The 23,952-nt window shown below is 33.7% G+C and overlaps 2 protein-coding genes across 2 annotated transcripts; both read left to right on the top strand.

The window, feature by feature from the left end:
- The first annotated feature begins 242 nt into the window (after window positions 1–242).
- Window positions 243–5,497, top strand: LOC147390439 (putative transcription factor GLK1). Its single transcript, XM_086459882.1, has 6 exons — window positions 243–1,004; window positions 1,444–1,584; window positions 2,316–2,624; window positions 2,714–2,770; window positions 3,408–3,524; window positions 5,076–5,497. Exons 1-6 carry the CDS (start codon window positions 567–569, stop codon window positions 5,223–5,225), a joined length of 1,212 nt encoding a protein of 403 aa, XP_086316008.1. The 5' UTR covers window positions 243–566; the 3' UTR covers window positions 5,226–5,497.
- Window positions 5,498–18,317: 12,820 nt separating this feature from the next.
- On the top strand, window positions 18,318–18,960 carry LOC147390438 (uncharacterized). Its single transcript, XM_086459588.1, has one exon. The coding sequence runs from the start codon at window positions 18,353–18,355 to the stop codon at window positions 18,824–18,826; it is 474 nt and encodes a 157-aa protein (XP_086315714.1). The 5' UTR covers window positions 18,318–18,352; the 3' UTR covers window positions 18,827–18,960.
- The last annotated feature ends 4,992 nt before the right edge of the window (window positions 18,961–23,952 follow it).

The following is a 23,952-nucleotide window of genomic DNA, read 5'->3' as shown; positions in this document are numbered from 1 at the left end:
GGAATGTGAGCAAATTTGCTTACATTATAAGCAAACAATCAATCCTCTATTGCTGATGTAATTCACACCATATGTCACGCTGCTGTTGGTCTGTGAGCAAATTTGGTCACATCATCATGAGCAAAAAATCACTCGACTTCAACCCTACATTCTGACATCAATTTGGATCTGCTTTCCATCTAGACTATCCTGAAAAAGCAAAACCATTAAAAAGCTGAGAGCCAATTTTTTTTTATTATTCTTCAAAATATTTCAGTCCACAACCTCCACCTCAACCTCCCCTCCAAAACAAAAAAACATACAAACAAATCTCAGAAAACCCAAACAAGTTGTGGTTGAGATCCAACCTCTCCACAATCCAAAAAGCAAGCGTAAACAAACCACAAACACTGAATTGTCTGTCCCTTCCTTAGTCAGATTTTCCAGGAACGATTTGCCGGAGAACCCACTGGTCTTTCACAAATACCCAGCTAACAAACTCATTTTTATCAAATATTATAATTTATGATCCTTGGTGTAGTACAGTGAGCTAAAATTATTGAGTAAGTTTTAATTTCGATATTGGAATGCTTGCTGTGTCACCTTTGAGTTGTTGTAACAATGAAAGGGAGGGAGAAATGGAGAATTTTTCAATCCGGTTTGATGACTTCTCCTGTGGAAATTTGCTCGATGATATGGATGATCTCTTTATCGGCATGGGTGATGGAGATGTGTTGCCAGATTTGGAGATGGACCAAGATCTACTCGCCGAGTTTTCAGTTAGCGGTGGTGAGGAATCTGAAACTAACATATTAGTGTCAACTAGGGAGGTGGAGGAGAATGAATGTAATGATGAAGAAGACAGAGGTTCGGGTTCGGGTTCTGGTTCAAACTCGAGTCGAGGAGAAGAAATCATGAGTAAGAGAGATGAATTAGTTAAGGTGAATCGATCACAGAAGGAGATTGGTAAAGGTCGAAAATCTAGGAACAAGAGCAAAAGTTCCCAAGGAAAGCGAAAAATGAAGGTAAATAGTAATGGGTCTGTGTTAATTAACTTGAACTGGTTAGTTAAGGTTGGTGTTTCTCAGTATTAGAGCATCAAATACGATCTATTCTAATAAGGTATGTTATGATACAGCACTTCATTTTATCCCATAGAACAAATATTAGGTTGTTAGGTTGAGATCCGATTAAATATCTGAGAATATTCCGTTTTGGTTAGATTTGTTTCCATTTTTTTGTATATAGATTCTATTAGGGTTATGAAGATCTTAAGGTTCCTTTGCTCTCTCTCCCTTAATTATGGTTATTTATGGGTTGTCACATATTTAATGGGATTCAAAGATATCAAGAGAGTCATGGGTAGATCTCATACATTGTTGGAATATTTTCTAGGGAGAAGGAAGTGTTTTTTTAACTCTCTCTCTAAGTGTTTTTTTTTTTTTTTTTTTGAATTGTGTGTAGGTCGATTGGACTCCAGAGCTGCATAAGCGGTTTGTTCAAGCAGTGGAACAGCTAGGCATGGATAAGGCAGTGCCATCAAGGATATTAGAGCTTATGGGCATAGATTGTCTAACTCGCCACAACATTGCTAGTCACCTTCAAGTACATCTCTTCCTGTCATTTTTAGGGTTTTGTTGTGTGTATTCTTCTTTTTTCCATCTTCTTTAGAAGTTATAGTTGAGTTGAGTTTCCTTTTTGTTTTTGTTGTTTTTTTTTTTTTAAATCTATCTCATCAGTCTGTTAAGACAAATTTTTTTACCTTCTTTATTTGACTTTTTTGTGTCAGAAGAATCAGATTATGGAAAAAAAATTTCAGAATCTCGCTTGGCTGCAATTTTTCTTAAAATTGATTTTTAGAATCTAGAGCTTAGAAACCATTTTAGCTGAGTATGTTTCTACGATTTTGACCTGAAATATTATATATATACCTTAATAAAAACAACCATCATTTTAGCTCAAAAACACAAGAATAAAATTTCTAAAAATCAAGGTATGGGTGCTACTACATTTTTTTTTTTTAAATTTAGTTGATCCTGATTCTGATAATGGAAGAATAACATTTTTAATCCTATGGAATTCCAAAATCGAAACCAAAAAGGAAAAAAAAAAAGAGTAGGAGCTTTTAAGTTCTACTGGTTCTTGTAATATGCCAATCTATGCACTTAAGTTCCTTAAAATATAATTTTGGTACCTTTAAATGAACTTAAATTCTCACTATTCTTTGTTCAAACAACCCGATTACCGATTGTCTGGAATTAAATGTATCTTAGCTAGGAAAACTATGGTAAAGGAGAATTATGGCATTGAAGATGAAATTTGTGGATTTTGTGCAGAAATATCGGTCGCATCAGAAACATTTGCGAGCCAGAGAAGCTGAAGCGGCAAGCTGGAATCAACGAAGACAAATGTATGGCGGCGTTCAAGGAGGAAGCAAGAGAGACATGAGCCCATGGTTTCCATCAACAATGGGTTTCACTCCCCCTACTCCCTTACAGCCTTTCCCACCCGTGCACGTATGGGGACATCCCACCGTTGATCGTTCATTGATGCACATGTGGCCAAAACATCTTGTTCGGTCTCCACCACCATGGGCAGCTCCTCCACCACCACCAGATCCTTCATACTGGCATCCACACCACCAAGTAATACTCTCTCTCTCTCTCTCTCTCTCTCTCTCTCTCTCTCTCTCGCTCTCTCTCTCTCTCTCTCTCTAATTTCTTTGCTCTTTTAGGTACCGAATGCTGTTACACCAGGGACTCCATGTTTCCCTCCAACACTAGCAACAGCGGTAACTACTTGCCTTTTGCTCTTGGTGTCTTTTTCCCTTTCATTTATACATATGATATGGAAAAAATATGTTCTGGACGATATGAATTTTCCACAAAATGCTTGTCGGCGGTTGATTACACCTTGGGAAATGTAGCAGAAATGATGCATTTTAGTGTTGGATGTGGTAGAAATGTTTTAAGATTTTCAGCGCTGATTAGAATTTTCCACAATTAAAAATTGTTCTTTTTGAGATAATTATTCCCATTAGAAAATATTCTGGCAATATGGATGGTGATTTACATTCTTGAAGGAAAATAACTTTTTACACTAGGTTAAGTTTCAAATTATTTTTTAGAGTCAAATTCTCTCTCTCTCTCTCTCTCTTCTCCTTTTTCTCTATAGGGCTTATTTTATTTAGATTATTCTAAGAAATTCTAGATAAGGACTTTGGTGTTTCATTAATCCTATTTGGGGTGTAACATACAATTTTTTCTTTAAATGCTAATTTAGATTTCTAATTTCAAGCCAACTTTTCGTGAGGTTGAAAATTTAAAAATTTATTGATTTCTTTTAAGATGATCTCCACAATTTAGCGAAGAAATAATTATCCATAGAGAGAAAGGAATGATTAACTTTGTTGGTCAAAATGAATGCAGAGATTTCCTGCTCCACCTGTTCCAGGCATTCCACCTCAAGCCATGTATAAAGTAGACCACAACATTGGTGTCCCAAGTGGCCAATCACACTCCCACCCTCCATTTGACTTCCATCCAGTAAGAAGCTTCCTCCCTTCTTTTCTTAAGAAATTACAAGAAAAAAAAAATTGTTTGATTCAATTCTCATCAGCATTATTTTTTTTTATGGGTAAGCTGGACTTGAATCCACAACTTCATAGTTGCTTTGCAACACCGAGCCTACTGAGCTATGGATCCAAGCCCTTACCATCAGCATTAGTTTTAAAACTAAACTCAGTGAATTTGATCGAATATTTTAGATTAGTGTTTATTGGAAGGAAAATAATTTAATTCTGGGGTTTGTATGATTGGCCATGGAAAATGGTTGGAACGGTGATTTCTCGTAAGGAATTTCTATGATTTTTAGGAGTATGTTTATGCCATTTCCCTGGAATTCATTTTCCCATTCAAATCAATTTTCCACATTTGGGGATATATTTTCCCGCGCCACCCCAGAAAAATGATTTTCCTTTGTCCAAATGTTATTCTCTCGTGTTTATGCCACTTCCAAAACTAAAAATCAACTCTCAATCCAATGGTGGAATTCATTTTCTCGGATAAATTATTTTTCCATGATCATTTTTGGAAAGAATTCACATTCCCTTGAAGACAGGTTCCCTACAATCATACAGACCCCTAGTTCTTTCTGTTCATTTTATCTCGATATTTCTGTTCATCTCAAATTGTTTGTGAACGAGATGTGATGTCATCACTGAGATCTTCTTCTTCTTCTTCTTCTTGATCATCATTTCAAGAATTTAAAGAAAAGAAAAAAAAAATGTTCATCTTGTCTTAGATACCAAGATAATTCATCTGAGTCGTATTGGTATCGTTCATTAATGAGATGAGATGTGATACCAAGGTCAAAACCCAAGTCTGTAAATTGATTGTGAATCATTAATGAAAAATAATTGAATTCAACGTTAGAGATCTTCAACCAATTTAACTTTTGGTGTGTAGGTTTACATAGGGTGGTGTAAGTATTTATTCAATGTTATTGGGCAGAAAAAGTACATTGTATGGCATGTAAAGAACTCCAATTATATTAACCTAAGGAGGTATGCCGAATATGTGGGATGTGCAAAATTCATATGCAATACTTGTAAAGATTTTCTCTTCTTTTAAGGAGATTTTGTAGCTAGTTCACGACTTTGCTCCCAAAAATGTTGTGGTCCCGATTTTACAACCACACTAACTTATATGAATCATAATCCAGAACAGTGTCTCATTCCTATAGCAACGTTAGGTATCTACGTGGAACATTTTTTATGTATAGGTAATGATTTACATACAAGTGGGTGTTCTACTAGTATTTTGCAAAAAAATTGTTGATCCAACCATCCTTTTTTACATTTAAATAAATGGCTCAATTGGATTTTGTAATTATTTATTTTCACCAAATCGATTATATGTTGTATGATCACATTTACAAAATTGCACCATTTTCATACATATTAGAAAAGATGACTGGTTCAATAATTTTTTTTGCAAAATATACAATTGCTTTAGTAATTTCCCCTATAAAAACCTTGTGAATAATAATACAATACTACATGCTTAATAATTTGTTTTCTTTTGTGGCATTAACAGTCCAAAGAGAGCATAGATGCAGCTGTAGGAGATGTTTTATCAAATCCATGGCTGCCACTTCCTATTGGGCTCAAGCCTCCATCACATGAGAGTGTGTTGGTCGATCTACAACGTCAAGGAATTCATAAAATACCACCCACTTGTTCTTGATTGCTTAAAATTCCTGATGGTGTGATGGTAATTTCACTTAAAATCGAATTCGACGATCTATCCTACTAGTAGATGTATCCACATCTCAAAGAAATTTTCTTCTTTTTTCTTTCTTCTCACTTTTCGTCTCTTGGTGTGTTTTATCTTTAATGCTGTCCATATGTGCAAGAAATCCTTTTATTAACATTATCGTGGATGAATAAGCAAAGAATTTTGTAATATTTGCTGTAAGTTATGTTTAATGATGGGGATATCTTTTTTATGGTCCACAACACTTTTCTTCTCCTAAATGTTCTCTCATTTTCTTTTCTATTTTTTTCTGACCGGAAAGCTGTCATTTTTTAAGTTGTTGTTAAGCACATTTTATGATCATCGTCACCAATGTCTCAAATAAGGTTAAGTACATCCTCTCTCTTCTTCTTTTTTTCTTCTAATTAATCAATGATTTAGAGTAAATCATTGATTAATCACTGATTTACACGTTTTCATGTATCATGATATAAAACTAACTAAAGTCAAGTAACATTGTAGAAACTAGAAACAATAGTTCACAAAATGATAAATTTACTAATATCATAAGTATTGTATATATATAGTTTGTAATTTGTACATCTTTCCATTCAGATTTTGTAAGATGCCCATTGAAATACTAATATATTCCATTAGATAATTATATCTATATCTTTATTTATTTATTTATTTATTTATTAATTTATTGGTAAGTTTGTTTTTAATGAGTTCAAGAACTCAATGCTGACGGGATTTTAGCCTAGGTCTATGGTATCATCACCCAAAAACTTTACCAACTAAATTAGCTCACACCTACGCATTTTTCATAATTGTTATTAAGTAGCTTTAAAATAGTATTATTCATCTAAGTAAATTAATGTGTAGGGATGGAGATAGAACCCATGCAGGTACCAACCACATCAATCGGTAAAGTCATTAGGTGATGATACAATGACCTAGGTTCAACTCTCACCAACATCAAATTACTAATCTCATTAAAACATGCTTAGCAATATAAAAGTTCGAATAATGCTAAAGTGACCTCAGCCTGGAATCTCATATAACACTTCTTGACATGAAAGTGTATGAGAAGTATAGATACTTTTCATCAAGATACAAGTGAAAAAGCATGCATGATTGTTATCCATTTTCTCGTCAAGAAGTGTAATATAAAGTTCTAACTTAAGGTCACTGCAACACAACTCTAAAAATTTTTTAAGAGTGACCAACTAGCTTAATTGGTAAGGTCTTTGAATATTGAAAAGATAGACCTGATTCAATCATTGTAGTCAAAATAATTAAAATTATGATCCATGACATAATCATGTTGATAATAATTTTTAAAATTATAAAAAAATATATATATCATTTTTACTAAATAATTTTCAAAAATGCCTCGTCAGTGAGTGAATTTTGAGTGATTTTTTTCTAGTTAATTTATAATTATTCTTTTTCAAATATCATGGTGGACTATAGGAATGAATTAATTAAAATGATTGATCTAATTGGATATAAATTTGATTTTATCAAATTAATTATTTTATCTGATTTGTACCAATCATATCCATTGTCACTTACTACCATTTAGGGGCGGATTTAGAGTGGGGGCACTTGCCCCCACAAGAATTTTCAAGGCCTAGGCATTAGTGAGCTATTGCAATAGATTTTAGCGACGAATAAAAAATCTGTTACCATTATTCTCATAAAAAATTTTCTCACTCTTAATCGTTCTTAAAATTATTATTTTTCACTCTTAGTTGTACTCACAGTTTTTTTCTACTCTTTATTGCCCCAACATGGAAAAATTCCCTTGCCACCAATGTAACATTGGTCTCTTTCCATGGGCCCACTGTCTTTTTTTTTTTCCTTCAGACATGAGAAACTCTGCAACCAACATTTTGGGGCCATGTTCAAAATCACGATTCACTATGTGCTAGTCTGAGACACCTGTCGTGCATTATGCATGACCGCATGACCACATGACTGCATGACAATGTCAGTGGAGGACGACAAGACATGTGAAGTACTACTGTAAAATCCAATGTTGAAGACAAGGATGCCGACGTGGCAGGTCAAGCAAGGACAAGACACCGACTATTATTGGAAAAAACTTTTCATGACGCGTAGCAACCCCACGTTTGGGTGAATATTTGAAATACTCCTATCTTTTCAAATTGGTGCTATATGCCCCTTGACTTCAGTCTCGAAAAATTGATTTAAAAATCCTTAATCCAAACATCCTTATTTTCATAATGATGAGGAGGAGGGAGTCTAAGGTATTGATGTTATTTTTCTTTAATCTGTAAGAGAAGGCCAAGGTCAAAGAGGACATGTCATTCACAAAAGCTTCGAGGGAATTGCCATCGAGGGCATGTCATCTATTTAAAAACATGAAGCATCTCAAATATTCACATAAGTATAGAGGGAATTGTCATCAATTATAAGACTTAAGAAGACATGCATCGTAAATAAAGTTAGACTAGCGGTCTATTAGCTATGGCCAGTATTTACTAAAATAATATATATATATATATATATATATATATATATAGATATATATATATATATATATATATATATATATATATGTATTTTCTAAAAAATTGAACCCAATTTATAATCTAACTAACTGAGGGCCCTGAATCTAATCAATTTGAGAAGTTTTCAACGCACTCATCGGTTCATCTTGTACAACTTCGATTCAAATCCCTTTCTCCTTGGAGCCTGGGTTTTAATCTTTGCTCTTACACACATTAATATAAAATAACCCAAAGGACTGTTTATGGGTGGGTCTGGGCCGAGCTTGAGTGAGCCATAACGCATTCTTGAAGAGATTGGCCATACCTAAATTGTCATTGGGCCTGCGTTGACAAAAACCGTGAATGACCTTAATAGGTTTGGATTGAGCTTGGTTTGATTTATGGATTTTGTAAAACTTTAAATTTATGCCTCGCTCAAAGTCTTATAATGTTATTTTTCATCAAAATAGGCATTCAATCTCTATTGTAATTGAGAAACAATTGGAATAAAAGTAAATTTGTTATTTATGATGGGTTTAGTTATTTTTCATGACAAAATTATAAATCTAATTACATCATAGATATATGCAATATAATATAGTAGTACGTTTAGAGAGTCAACCTACCATTGTTAGACCCCTAGTTTGAACTGGATTAAATGAATTAAAAATTTTAAGTTTGACCCTACCTTTGCACGGGTGTAGCCATTGAAATTATCCAATGAACCATATATCTTATGTAAATTACAACAAAAACCCTAAAAATCATAAGTAGGTCCACACATTGGAATTGGGACCATTAAGTGGGGACGGACCTTTTACAACTTGGTTTGAAATTTTGCAGATAAAGCTCATGTTCCAATAAGTCAAAATGATCCACATTATATATTGGCGTCAGTGCATCCAATAGCAGGTTTAGCCCATTGTGAAGTTCAAAACCCCCAAAATGGATCAATAATCAAATAACATTTAGACTAAATATATTGGTAAAGTCCATCAAAACTAGGGGTACAATTGGAAAGATATTCATATCCTAAGCCTATAAATAGAAGAGCCTAGGTCATTTGGAAGGATCTTGGATATTTTTTTTCACATGACAAAATATCTCTCTCTCTCTCTCTCTCTCTCTCTCTCTCTCTCTCTATATATATATATATATATATATATATATATATATATATATATATATATATATATATATATATGTGTGTGTGTGTGTGTGAGAGAGAGAGAGCAATGCAGCAGCCCCATTATGGTGCCCCATATGCTGCCACGCATTTTTCAAAATATGGGTTAGAACTTTGGAATGAGCTGATTTTTGGTGAGGATGATCTCCTTTGGAATGAGCTGATTTTTGGTGAGGATGATCTCTATGAGATCATCCTCACAAAAAATCAGCTCATTCCAAAGCTTTTAACCCCGTCAAAAGTGATTTACAAAAATTGGATGGTCCACGATTCTTCAACTTGTAAACTTGGGTTAGAAGTTTCAAAATGAGCTGATTTTTTGTGAGGATGATCTCTTCACCGTAGAGATCATCCTCACAAAAAATCAGCTTATTCCAAAACTTGTAACCCCATGAAAAGTAATTTACAAAAAATGCGTGCCACCATGTGTGGCACCATAAGGGGCTGCTGAACCTCTCTCTCTCTCTCTCTCTCTCTCTCTCTCTCTCTCTCTCTATATATATATATATATTATATATAATATATATATATATATAATATATATATAATATATATTATATATATATATATTCAGCAACAAACATTTTGGCAAAACATGGGTTAGAAGTTTTGGAAGGACTGATTTTTGGTGAGGATGATCTCTACAGTGAGGAGATCATCCTCACCAAAAATCAGCCCATTCCAAAACATCTAGCGCCATGTTTACAAGTTGGAAAATTGTGGACCGTCCATTTTTTGTAAACCATTCTTTGATGGGGTTAGAAGTTTTGGAATGGGCTGATTTTTTGTGATGATGATCTCCTCATCGTAGAGATCATCCTTACTAAAAATCAGCCCATTTCAAAACTTCTAACCCATGTTTTGAAAAATGTTTTGCCAAAATGTTTGTTGTTGAACATTTCCCTATATATATATATATATATATATATATAATATATATATATATATATATATATATATATATATATATATAAAGTTCTTCCATAGAGACTTGAACTCTAATAATAGAGAAGATCAAACCTTAAAACTGTTCACTACAAGTCAAGAAATCTTTCTTAGTCGATCAAGTATGAACTCTCAAGAAAGAAAAAATTCTTCGTAAAACCTCTACAAAAAATTAAATTTCACATATCTCTAAAGAAGATCAAGCCTCCAAGCTCTTCTCCAAAAGCTAAGAAATGTTTCTTAGTCGATCACTTGCAAAATCTAGAGAGAAGAAACGTACATAACATCATTTTCTTATGCTTAACCATTAATCAAAGGGAATTGCTTTGTTGAATGAGTGCACTAAGAATTGTATCACCATTTTCATCAAAACCCATTAAATCAATTATCATGTTGTTTTGTGCATCGCAATGTAGATAACGAATTTTTTATTTTCAACAGTAGGCTCAAAATCAATATCCTAAACCAAATTTTTTTACTAACTTGGGCTAAGTTAGAAAACCAAATTTATAGTCCTAGTGTCACCAATGTAACTAGAGTTAGAGATAATTTGAATACTGGATATAATATTGTCTCATATAATATTTTATTATATAGAGAAATTGAATGATTATTAGGTCCGATAGAGCTCTGATCATGTGCATAACTATTATACTAACTGATCTAATCTTAATCTCATTCTAAGCACATGAATTAATGATTTAATATATCATTGTAGACCTTATTGTAATGCATCACAAATTAATATATATATATATATATATATATATATATATATATATATATATATATAATATATATATATATATATATATATATATAATATATATATATATATATATATATATATATATAGGGTCAGGTTCAAGGGCCATATGAGAAAACTTTCGTTTTTCAAAATAAGGGTTAGAGGTTTTGGATTGAGCTGATTTTTTGCAAGGATGGTCACTATGATGAGAAGATCATCCTCACAAAAAATCAGCTCAATCAGAAACTTCTAAATCCATCAAAAGTGATTTACAAATTAGTGAGAAAAATTGGTAAAAAATCGACGGTCCACATTCTAAATCACTTTTAATGGGGTTAGAAGTTTCAGATTGGGCTGATTTTTTTTTTTTGGATGATCTTCCCATCATAGAGATCATCCTCACAAAAAATCAGCTCAATCCAAAATTTCTAACCCATATTTTAAAATTTTATTTACCGTCGAAAGTTTTCTTATATGTTTTCTCATATGGCCCTTGAACCTGACACATATATATATATATACCTGAGTCCCTAGGCGCATGAGTAGCTGCTGTTGTAGGCGCTGGAACGGGAGTAGTAGTTGCCTAAATTGACATAGATCTTCCCGGTCTCACCACCGCAACCGAAACATGTACAAAAGAAGCAGACACACAGAGAGTAATAAGAAAGACTATGCGCAGGCACCGGTAATCCTCATGGGAAAGGAAGTCTGCGGGAAAGAACCTCAACTGACTCGCTAGGGGATGGGATTCATTCAATTGCATTCCTGTTTACGCTGATCTTTCATCTCCTGGTTTACCGGGTGAAGGAGTTTAGCCTAAGTTGAAGCAGAAGATAAGCAACTTTAACGCTCAAGTTCAGGAGTTGAAGTTGAATCAGTCGATCGAGTTTCACCTAACATCCAAGATCTCATGGGGACGTTAGCATTGTCCAACACTTTTTTTTTTCAATAATACCCTTCTAATTTTATCTTTTAGTGAAAAAGACAATGACATGTTAGTCATTTATATAATAAATATATTTATTATGTTATTAATAAATATATTTATTATGTCATTAATAAATGCATTGATTATATTGGCATTAATCGCCAAAATATTTACTAAAAAAATATATTTAATTCAAAATACTTAAATGCTCATAGCATTTAATATATAAACAAACATTTATAGTGTAAAATAATAATACACATTTGTCTTTTTCACAAAAAGACAAAATGAGGATGGGTATTATTAGAAAAAAAAAAAAAAAGTGTTGGACAATACTAACGTCCCCATAAAGTATTAGACTTTAGCATTCCCCTATATATATATTGAGTTCCATTTATTCAAGAATTAGGAATCAAACAATAACACAAGATCCCAACCATTAAAAAATAAAATCCAATGGTTGACATTTTATAGGGATCATATCTCAATGATGCTTATCCTGAGGATAATTGTCAACCATTAGATTTTGTGTTTACATAATCAAGATCTTGTGTTATTTTTTTAGTTGGGTCTCTTGAGTCAACGGAACCTAACATATATATGGGGGCGGTTCAAGGGCCATATGAGAAAACATATGAAAAAACTTTCGTTTTTCAAAATAAGAGTTAGAGGTTTTGGATTGAGCTGATTTTTTGCAAGGATGGTCACTATGATGAAAAGATCATCCTCACAAAAAATCAGCTCAATCAGAAACTTTTAAATCCATCAAAAGTGATTTACAAATTAGTGAGAAAAATTGGTAAAAAATCGACGGTCCACATTCTAAATCACTTTTAATAGGGTTAGAAGTTTCAGATTGGGCTGATTTTTTTTTTTTTTTTTGGATGATCTTACCATCATAGAGATCATCCTCACAAAAATCAGCTCAATCCAAAATTTCTAACCCATATTTTAAAATTTTATTAAAAACGAAAGTTTTTACATATGTTTTCTCATATGGCCCTTGAACCTGACCCTATATATATATCGAAGCACTTACAGTTCCTGCTCCCACACCCACCATGTAAATTCTATTTAATAAAAAAAAAATCCCTAAGGGGGGATCCAAACTTAAGACCTCTACTTCCTGAGATGTGGTATCAATCATTCCACCAACCCTTGGGGTTTTAATATTCTATTTTTTGTCATCAAACCTATGGTGATCAATGATCATTCTGAGTTTGTTGAAATCAATAGCCTCTAAGAACATGATCATTGAGAAAGAGTCGTCGATTTGAAATGTGTGATATATTTATTGAGATAAAGAAAATTTGCTGTTGCCAAATGTATGTTGTACACGAGGAATGAGATGCACATTGATGGTCTGTTTGATGATGGATCATATGCCAAGATGTGTAGAAAAGATTGATGGGAAGGAATTGCTCAACTTTAGGGTAGAATCTAATATGATAGATTTTAATTCGAAAATGATCAACAATCTATTCTGGACCAATACGTAAGTTCATTGCTTCCCCCATTGTTAGCAGGGCTACTGGTCATGGCCCCAATTGAATTTAATTTGAACTCAATTAAGCAGGCTCAATCTTGGACTAAACTTTTGCCCAATAAGCCTTAGGGATCTTTCAGCCTTTAAGCAGGCTTTGATACTTATTTGACGCATGAGCTAATATACTTTTTGTAGTAGGGCTGCAACTCGGGCAGGATTGGGGATCAATCCACACCAACCCTAACTTGTTAAACGCCAATCGGCGCCCATGTCTAACCCAAGCTCGGGGCATGAAATGCTCAACCTGAACCCAACTCAAGTTGGGTTGGTCAGGTTAATTAATTCCCCATTAATATTAGGTAATTTAGTATTGATAAATTTATATAAAGATAATTGTCATGTAAAAGAATTTAAAAGTTATAATTATTTATCCTAAAAATGTGTTTCAAATTATATATGTATATATATAAAATTATAAGCAAAATTAAAGAAAAAGAATAAGAAGATTAATTAAAATAATCATTTTTATTTTTAATAGCAATTTTCAACAAAATAAAAACATTTATGATCATTGTACGGCAATATGGAATTATACTTTAACAAAAGCATTAATAATGAAGCAATTATTTATTTAATGAAAATAATCACACATTATTTTTGAAATATAGACAAACAAATGCATGCATGTTGAAATACTTTTAAATTATAAGCGTATTAAGTCCAGCTTCGGGCAAATTGGGTTGGCCGATACCTATGCCTGAACCCGAGCTAATTATGCCCAGACCTGACCCAAGGTCAGGTTCAACCCAGCACATCCCCTCCCCCCCCAAACAAAACAAAAAAAAAACAAGTTGCAGGTCTATTTTGTAGTCTTTTCATACATAAATAGATGATTGGGCTTACGTTGCATGGGTTGGATTACTGCGAATTTGATTGGAATGGGCTAGACTGGGCTTCCAAAAAAAATGTTACTCGTTGTAAGGTGCTTATTATGTGTTGGTTTCAGTCAGGTATGTTTAGCTAGGGTTTTGGATGATATAGGATGGAGCATAATCCACCAAGTCAAGTCAGTCGACAACTGACGAGTTGACTCAAGCAAGTCAAATAAAAATATAATAATTCGATGATATAAATATAGTTATATAATAAACATATACATACATTTTCTGATGTTCCCTCTGACATACGCTCTCTGATGTGGCATGGGCTAGAACCATAGAGCTTTTTCCTAGGGATACACAACGGCATGTCCCCATAAATATGTACAGTTGTGTATCCCAAGGAAAAGGATCTATGGTTCTAGCCCATGCCGTGTCAGGGGGTCATATGTCAATGAGAGCGTCAGAAAATCATTATTTATATATAAATATATGGAAAGCATTTGAAGGCTTTAAAAGCCAAATATTTTTCATTATATGGGTTAGAAGTTTTGGAATGAGCTGATGTTTTCTGAGGAGGATTTCTACAGTGAGGACATAGTCCTCACAAAAACTCTGCCCATTCTAAAACTTATAACCCCATCAAAAATGGTTTACAAATGATTAATGGTCCACGATTCTTTACCTTATAAATTGGTGTTAGAAATTTTAAAATGGGCTGATTTTTTGTGAGGATGATCTCCTCACCTTTGAGATCATCCTCACAAAAAATTAGACTATTCCAAATGTTTGGTCCTAAGGCCTTCGAATCATTCTCTTGCCTCAAAAAGTATAGAAGGGCTCATTACTTAAAAACAAGCTATTTTACAGAAGGTTGTCTTTCAACTAAGCAAATGGACTTGGATAAACCCCAGTTGTACACTTCATAATTATGTAAAAAGGGTAGAAAAATGGAGTGCTTAACTAGAACCATGGATGACAATGAGGTAATGTTGATAAGCAAGAATAGATTGGATTTCTTCTCTTGATTGTAATTACATGAACCCTAACTGATGAGTAACAATATGGAACAATCCTAGATAAATAGGAACTCTACCTAAGTATGCCTAATTTGATTAGAGTCTATCTTAATCTTAATTCTCTCAAGAATATGATTTTTGTCTCCCAGTACACCCTATTACAATACACCATATAATATACACTCTAAACCCTTCCCTTAAACTCGTGGTGATCAATGACCAATACATGAAACCTAAATCATTGCATTGTATTTCTTTTATCTGGTAAGATGGAATAGCTTCAGCTAAATTTGTGTCAGTGATGAATAGAATAGTTGTAGATGAGTGTTAGTCCAAGAGATTGTTGAGAAATTATCATCAAAAGTGTTGTGTTACCAATGAGATGAGACTAGCATAATAATTGATTACAAATAGATGACGAATCACATGGCCCCTAATAAATTTGAGGGTCCAACTTAAAATCAATTGGCAATGAGTGGAGAGGCCCACGAGTTTATAAAGATAGAGACAAGGCAATGAGTGTTCAGACTAGGCCAAAACACATGGCGATATTAGTTGAATGGCAAAGAAGAGAGAAAGGCCCGTTCTGATACCATGATAAATTTGGGGGTCTAAGTCAAAATCAATTGACAATGAGTAAAGAGGCCCAAGAGTGTATAAGGAGAGAGACAAGATAATGAGTGCCAGATGTAGGACTAAACTCAGCATAATGTGTAAAATAGAAAGAGAAGCAAGTAGCTTAACTCAAATGTATCTTAGTTGGACCATGATTGATTAAGGTACTTATTAAAACATATCACAATTTTTGTCCAGAAAATATGATTTTTAAAGGACCAACAAATGAACTCAATGTCAATTCCATATTGAGCTCTGGTGGTTATTGTCCTAGGCTTTTATTCGACCTACAAATGAGAATGGGTGTCTGTAGTTTAAGAGGAACTTGATTCTTGACAATTCAAGGACACTTTGGACATGTGATGGTTTTGGCATATCATACTCCAATCATCTTGATCTCATAGGCAATCTAGCAAGAAACTCAATGTGAATTGTCCATCAAATTGCCTCGTCCATGATTTGAGATGACTTTCCCAAAATTATAGACAAACCTTGGCCTAACTAGTTTATATAAACTTGGTTGACTCCATCTATTTATTTCATTTTTTCTTCATGAAAAATAAAATATTAATAATTTAAATATTTTTTCTTTTTTTTGCTAAGCAGGCAAGGTGATTTATATTATATATATGAAAATTCGTACATAGGGTAAGCCTAACGATTTACAAGTCGAAATTGAGGTAATTCGAGCTTATCTCCAGTATAAGCATACTTAACATTAATAGGTAACTCCATTACTTTCATAAACTTCAATGACTGTTGACTATGAATTGATGCAGTAGTAAGGGCGTCTGCAACAACATGTGCCTCTCTCCAAACATGAGTTACTCTAACTTCAATTTTTGATAGCATTGTTCGTGCCTTATGCATCCATTCGTCTAGTCTCCAAGAGACTACCTGACTTGCAAGACCTATCACTATGATAGCAGAATCCATTTCAACAATAATTTTTTTACTTATTAAATCAAAGCTCTCTAATACAACTATCAATGCATGGATCTCAGCTACATTATTTGTCGCTTCTCCAAACACCCAGTGCCCTACTACCACAAGCTCTCCATGATTATCATGAAGAATAGCACCACCTCCTGAAATATCTGGGTTACCTCTTGCTACACCATCAGTGTTGAGTTTAAACTAGCTAGCAAGAGATTTTTCCCAGCAGACTTTGACAATACGTCTTCGAGGAATCGATCTCCTATGTATTCTAATAGCTTGAAGCTTTTTGATTTCATCATCTGAGGAAGGAAGTTTGAAAACCTGATGATCCTCAAGTTCTTTTAACCATTTCAGACAGCTGAAAATAACCCCTTAGAAAGAGGTCTTATTTTGCTCAAAGATACATCTATTCCTAGTTATCCAAATGTTCCAACATACTACCCATGGAATCATTCCATTGACACTTCCAAATTGAGATTTTTTCGATAGGCCCCGTTTAAGAAGTAATCCAAGCGTCATTATTCTGACTTGCTCATCTAGTAAGTGACAGCTAAAAAATTCCATACCTTTATAGAAAAAGAACATTTGTAAAAAATGTGTTTAATAATTTCTTCATCACCTTCACAGCATGGACATCTTGACGCCATGGAGAATCCCCATTTTTTCTGAATTCGATCCATCGGACTCTTTTTATGGTAGACCTTCCACGCCAAAGTTTTCATCTTGGTGGGTACCTAAGCCTTTCAGGTTTGAGATACATTACCCCTTTCTCTCACTGATTCCTATGTCGAACGGGATGAAATATTTATTACTTATACAAAGTAATATTTAATGACTGAAAATAATATTCTTAACCATGGTTAGCAATTCGGTATATGGCAAAAAATTGTTACAGGATCAATTCGAGTACGATTCAAAATATGCATTTGGTAGTTTGTTTAAAAATTTGGAGAACGGTTCGTGTATAATTAACACAAATCTTCATAATGAAAAAGGCACATACTATCTTATTTATTTGAGTTCAAAAAAACTAAGAGGAGAGAGAAGGTATATAAGAAGTGAAAACACTAATTGTTGATCGATAGTCGTGAGATTTAATAACAAATAATAGTTAGTTATTATCTAATTATGAAACCTTTAATTAAAAAGAGAGAAAAGAGAAAATATTATTATGTGATATTGAAATATAATTTTCTTTAAAAAATACAAGTTAATTTATGTTTTTAACTCTCTTTGCTGAAAGTATTTTTTATTTGTTTAATTCATGAAAAGTATAACCCGTGAATGATTCGAAAAAGTTGCAAATTTTTACAAGGTGTTGAACTGGGTAGAAGTATTATTCATTTTGTGCATCATTTGAAAAATTCAAGTCCAATTCGTGAATTATCAGAAGAATTTCTAACCATGTTTCAACCTCATCTTCTGATCTTGAACCGTTCTTTTATATTAAAAAAAAACCCTCCTTATAAAGTTTCTATTGACATCTTAATTTTTTACTTATTACACTTCAATCAGAAATAAAGAAAATAAGTGAATGTTAGGAAAAAGTAAAAGTTGGAGTGTCAATAGAAATTCTTTTTTTTTTTATCTTTTGCTTTTAAAATTCTATATCAATCTATTCGTAATTATAAACAACTAGTGAAATTGTTTGAATGAATGTTATAACGTCTTGTAATGTTGAGATAATAATTTGAGCCAAACCTTTGTAATGGTTGGATGGTGTGTTTTAATATTTAATTGTGGTGTGATAAATAATTTAAGAAATTGAAATGTAATAAGTAAAAGTTGGGGGTGTCAGTAGCAGTTCTCTTTCGCAAACGTCCAGAAACCGAGTCTTGAATCTTGACCCAACATAATGGAAGACACAACATGGGAACAGAGACTCCAAGCCCTAACCCACCTTCTAACACACCCAACAACCACTCCTTCTCTCCACTCTCAATTCTTCATCTCTACCCATATCCCCTGCTACCTCAACTGGGACTATCCACCAATTCTCTGCAACCAATCACACCAATTCACTTTCCCATCTCTTCATCTCAAATGGGGTTTCTCTCTCTTCTTAAAAAGGGTCTCTAAATTAGGGTTTCCAGAGACATCATGGCGTTCAAAATGCCCATTTCAACAGCCCCCACCATTGATCTTGGCTAAAGGAGTTGAAGAAGCACCATCTCAGTTAGGGGAAGAGCAGAGGAGAGAGTATTTCAGAAAGAAATTGAGAAGAAAACGGCTTGGAAGTAATGTTAATCCTTTGATCCCCTTTTTGGTTCCAAATCTATTGTTGTTCACTCTTTTGCTTTGGAATCCATATCCCCATCATGATTCATGAGTCTACCACTTGTCTCTTTTAGATCAAATCTCTTCTTGGGAAAATGGGTGGCTTGTAATTTTCCATATCATATTGTAAGATAGGCTTATTTTCCTTTTTTTTTTTTTTCTCTTAAATTTAATGGAAATGAAGTGTGATTTTCTTGAATTTGGTACATAATTAAGGAAATGAGTTGAGAATTTTTTGATGGGTGGACTTGAGATTGTTGTTATATTCTTATCAAGGATCTTTATTTAGTATTAGAGTATTAGTTAAATTGCATTGTATTAAGGATCATCTGGATGAATCATATTATTTAGAATTAAATCGATTAAGTTAAAAAGGAATAAAATGTAATTTTTACAATTTTTATGAATTTTAATAAAATTTGGTCCAAGAAAAATCTGCTATTCTAACTTATCGTATGTTGCAAAGTGTAAACTTGTAAGTTGTGACATATAACCTAAGTCCACTTTGAAGTGGCCGTGACATTAAGTGACAAATTATCCTTTTATCTTAAAAAATAATAATGACATGGTGCTCTACAATTTTTGAGATCATTTGACTTTAATCTTCTTTTATAAACCAATGGAATAATAACCTCATGCTTTCATCGTCACCACCATCATTATTACCCTCACCACTGTATCACCACTGTATCGTCACTTTTCACCATCACCATTTACATCACTAATTTCATCATCACTATCATATTATATAATTTTTTATTTTTGAATTTTTGAAATGAAATGGATAATACACGTATGAAGCATATGTTGTATATTTTCCATCTATCAAAATTTTTACCAGATTTTGACATTCAAAATTGAATAGAACTCGAATCTTGTTGTATTCCAAATTGCTAACAAGGGTCTACCTTAAGTTCAACTTCAACAAGATTGAGAAATATTTTGCGCACATAAAAGTCAATTTAGAAATTTTCAAAATTCGGATTGATCAATCCGATGGTAAGTGTGTGTTGAGGACATCCCAATTTACAAAAATACTGAGTTAGGAAGTCCTCAATACACGTGGTGTCTTACAATTGGTCAATCCGAAATCAAATGACTTTGCTAATCACTAGAAAATGTGATTATTGGGTGCATATTGTGCATTTTCTTTGGTCCAACAGAACTTCCCATGTTGAAAAGGATTACGATTTTCCATCCCTCACCCAAGGAAAAATAATTTTCCCATCTCATAATGTTATTCACTCACGATTACCCCCAGACCCAAAACTAAGAACCGACTCCATTTTTGACATTTCTCTAGGTACAATCAGCCAGTGAAATTCATTTGCCTATGAAATTCATTTTCCCAAGGAATTTATATTCCCTTTAAAACAAATTATTTACAATTCACAGAGGCTTTTGGATAGTGTAAACATCCTCAAAAACAAGCAAAAATTCCATCAAAGAAGCCTCATTTGGGAAAAAAAAATGCTTGAACCCAATCGTTAAAAATTGCAAAGTAAGTTGAGTTTCGGCTCAAAGGAGTGGGTCAAAGAGTCTTGTGGACCCATCACATTATGTATATTGACAAAGAAATAATTTTCCAAGGTCCAACAAATAGTTATTCTTCTATATACTCAACATGTTGCCTCTCTTCTAATTTCGCTCAAGCTCGGGCTTTCAGTCATATAACAGTTGAATCACCAAATTTTTAATGAATTTTGGAAATTGAAGGTGCAATGAACTACCAAGTAAAGAAGAGAAATACAAGTTTCACATTGAGCAAAACAAATTTTCTAGGGATAAATTTTTCAATGGGATTTTGTGGATGCAAATTTTCCAATATCTTCCTCAATTCTGTGGATTTTGTTTAGATGCTAGTGAAGTGTCCATAAGCGCCCATTGTATTCCACACCTTAATGGGCTCCAAATCTTACCCCAAGCTTGACTTAAACATGATTTGAGTTTGGGCCTTAAAAGCCCATATAGAAATTAAGCTCATACTCTAAAGTCTAATCTAAATTCTAAAAGACTACTGCGTTGCTCTCCGCTCATCACGCCACAAAACTCTGTCGATTGTCAAACAAAGACTATAAAGTAGAAATGTTTGCTTTGGTGGGACTCCACATTTGCTGTTGCTAAAAATGGCACAGTCACTCTTTATTTATCTTTTATTTTATTTTCTTTCACTAACCGACTCTGCTTCATTTTATAATCAACATCATTACTTAATTCATCTTTAAGTCAAGGGTTGGAATGCGTTGACTCATGAAGAAAGTAAGGAATTCAAATCATTGAAAAATTAAAGAAGAGAGATTTTATTGGCACACCAACTTTTTCTTACAACACACCAATCCTTTATAAATTAGATGGTTGTTTACATTATAGTTGCTAATTGAGAATCATCATAAATTTTGTGCACCACATGTTTTCTCTTAAGAAATCCTGTATGGACCTATTGTGGTACAAATATCACTGCAAACTTCGTGATGTTTTATGGTGTAAAATTCTTTTGTAAGGGAAAAAGCTTTCTTCGATATACAAATCCTAACACCTACCTAATTGAAATATTTATTGCATGACATGTACCAGTGTTTGATGTGTGCAATGGCATGCTTATAGTACTAGAGTCGCATAATTTAGAGGTCTGATCATTATAGGAAATATAGTGAAATATTTAATTCATTCTAAATGAAATTAATGGTTTGGAATTTATACAAAGGTAAATTACCATTTCGTGAGCCAAATTTTGTTGAAATTACGATTTTGGCTAATTGTTCATTTTAACTACTAAAATGTGCATGTGCAAGATCGCAGATTTTTCAAGTAACGGGTTTAAAGTGACAAACTCCCCCCAACCCCCACCCAACAAAAAAAAAAAAAAAAAAGAACAAATGACATTCTCTCTGTTTTGTATGGTGACGATCTCATTAAAAGTAGCAAAACCTGCAAGCTAGTCACTTGATACGTGCAACATTACCACTTTAAACCTGCAAAATTGTCAATTTAAAACCAACGGTATCATTACCATTCATGTTTTGGTAATTAAAATGAAAGGTGAGATAAAATTGTGATTTCGTCATAAGTTGGTCACATTATCTTAATTGTCTCTTTATAAAATAGAATCTCAATTTAATTGGTAAAAAATTATAAAATCAGCTAGGGAAAAATTATTAGTACCTTTATTTTTATTGACTTCAAAAAAAAATTTGATTCCTCGTTTATTAATTCAGTTCTAGTGGAAAATAAAATTTCGAAGCTCCCTAATTTGTCATCCTCTTATCTTCTTTTCTTTAAAATTTTAGTCATGCGCAGTTACCAGGCTGCAAAGCTGTTGCGTGTGCTTGTGTGCAACGGTGCTTTTGAGGTTGTAGGTGTGTGTAGGCTGCTATGAGACCAGCTTTGGCCCGGCCCTACTATGGATCAGGTTTGGGTAACTAAGACCTTTAGTTACCGGTCCCTGCCTTGGCGTGATTGATGTTTGGGGTCAAGCTCATCGAACAAGGGAGCAGGGCCCGTTGGCGGGCCAACGTGGCCTGACAAATATACTGTACTTTAATTTATAATGAACCATCAATTAGGGTTGGGATCAGGCGACAGCCTTATTTTGACAATCTCCTCCACAATCATTGTCCAATATGGGTTAGAAATTTCAGATTGGCTGTTTTTTTTATTTATTTGAGAATGATATATATGGATCAATTGACATCCTTCTTGTAATTAATAAAATGGTGTTGGAAGAGTTGTTTGAAGGAATTGAACTTGAGAACTATATAGCCAATGCACAATGCAATAGTTGTGTCACTTGATCATATTTTGTTGACAACCTTTGTCTTTCGTGAGTTAGAAGTTCTAGGATGGGCTGATTTTTGTGAAGATGATCTCTATCTCAAGGAGACCATTCTCACAAAAATTGAACCCATCCTGAAATTTCCACTCTTATCAAAAGTGATTTGCAAGTTATTGGTAAAAGTTGACGGTCCATGATTCTTCAACTTGTAATCCACTTTTGATTGGGTTAAAAGTTCAAAATGGGCTGAATATTTTTTAGAACTTCTAACTCATATAGGACATTAATGGTTGCACAATGTGAAAAAACTATATTTGGTAGTCCAAGACCGTCGAATTTCATAAAATTCAATGGATCAAGGTGTCAAATTGTTCATTGTCAATTTTTTTTTTCAATGAACCGAAACAGTCAAATTAATGGAGGATGTCAGAAATTTGATGACTCTAAGCCGTCAAATTGGGGAACATAAAAAATTTCAACATCCATGAGTTGTCAAAATTCATTTTCTAAAATTTGTGGGTTTTGACCTGTCAAATTCTCGTGTCAAAATTTTCAGTTTTCACATAGTGTTGTCGCTTGATCTTGATGTGTTTGGTCGTGAACCTAAGTGCATGAGTAAAAACTCGATCGATTCTTTGACCGAGTGTACAGTGAGGAAAAAACTCATTGATGCCAACTGTTTTTTGTTTCCTCTCGAACATGTATGATTAATGACCCGACCCAACATTTCTTTAACTTTTGCTCTTTCTATGGTCTTGGATTCGGCAGCTTGAAGGGCCCGTATTATCTTAAAGTAACACCATCTATCTACCATAATAAAATAGCTTCCACCTTCCATCGAAACAAATAGTTCTCGTGGTCCAGAATCCAAGTTAAAACTAGGATTTGGAGAATTAAATAGCTCTTATGAAATGGGGTAGCAAAATTGCCAATCAAGTAATGGTTTAACATTTCAACTGTCCTAATTGATAGCTAGTCAGAGTTTTGTAGGACCCACAAAGGGATGAGGAAAAAATGGTCCATCCACATCAATTAGTTGTAATAGAGAGAAACCATCCCTACCACTATAGATAGAACAAGAGGCGACCTTTCTCAACCAACTCAACCACTAAAGTGTGGAGAGGGTCTGCCTTCATAATTTCACATTGCCCTATAAAGAGATCAAAAGTAGCTCTTCTAATTCTATCTAAAAAAAAGGCTATCTTTTGACCTAAGGTGTGGGGAAGGTTTAGTGGTAAAAGGTTAGGTGTACCTCTCATGATATTAGACAATTTGAGAGTGCACATGGAGCGTGCGCTAAATGACATTATTTCCATGCCCCACCACTCCACAATCCACGCATAATTAGCCGGCCATTTTGGAGGTATCACTATGTGGTCTAATTTACTAACGAGGCGTGCTGTGGA

This window comes from Akebia trifoliata, chromosome 11 (assembly GCF_017979445.1).
Source record: "Akebia trifoliata isolate Shusen 1 chromosome 11, ASM1797944v1, whole genome shotgun sequence".
Classification (NCBI taxonomy): Eukaryota; Viridiplantae; Streptophyta; class Magnoliopsida; order Ranunculales; family Lardizabalaceae; genus Akebia; species Akebia trifoliata.
The sequence above is the reverse complement of the archived record's forward strand: the minus strand, read 5'-3'. Positions and strand labels throughout refer to the sequence as shown.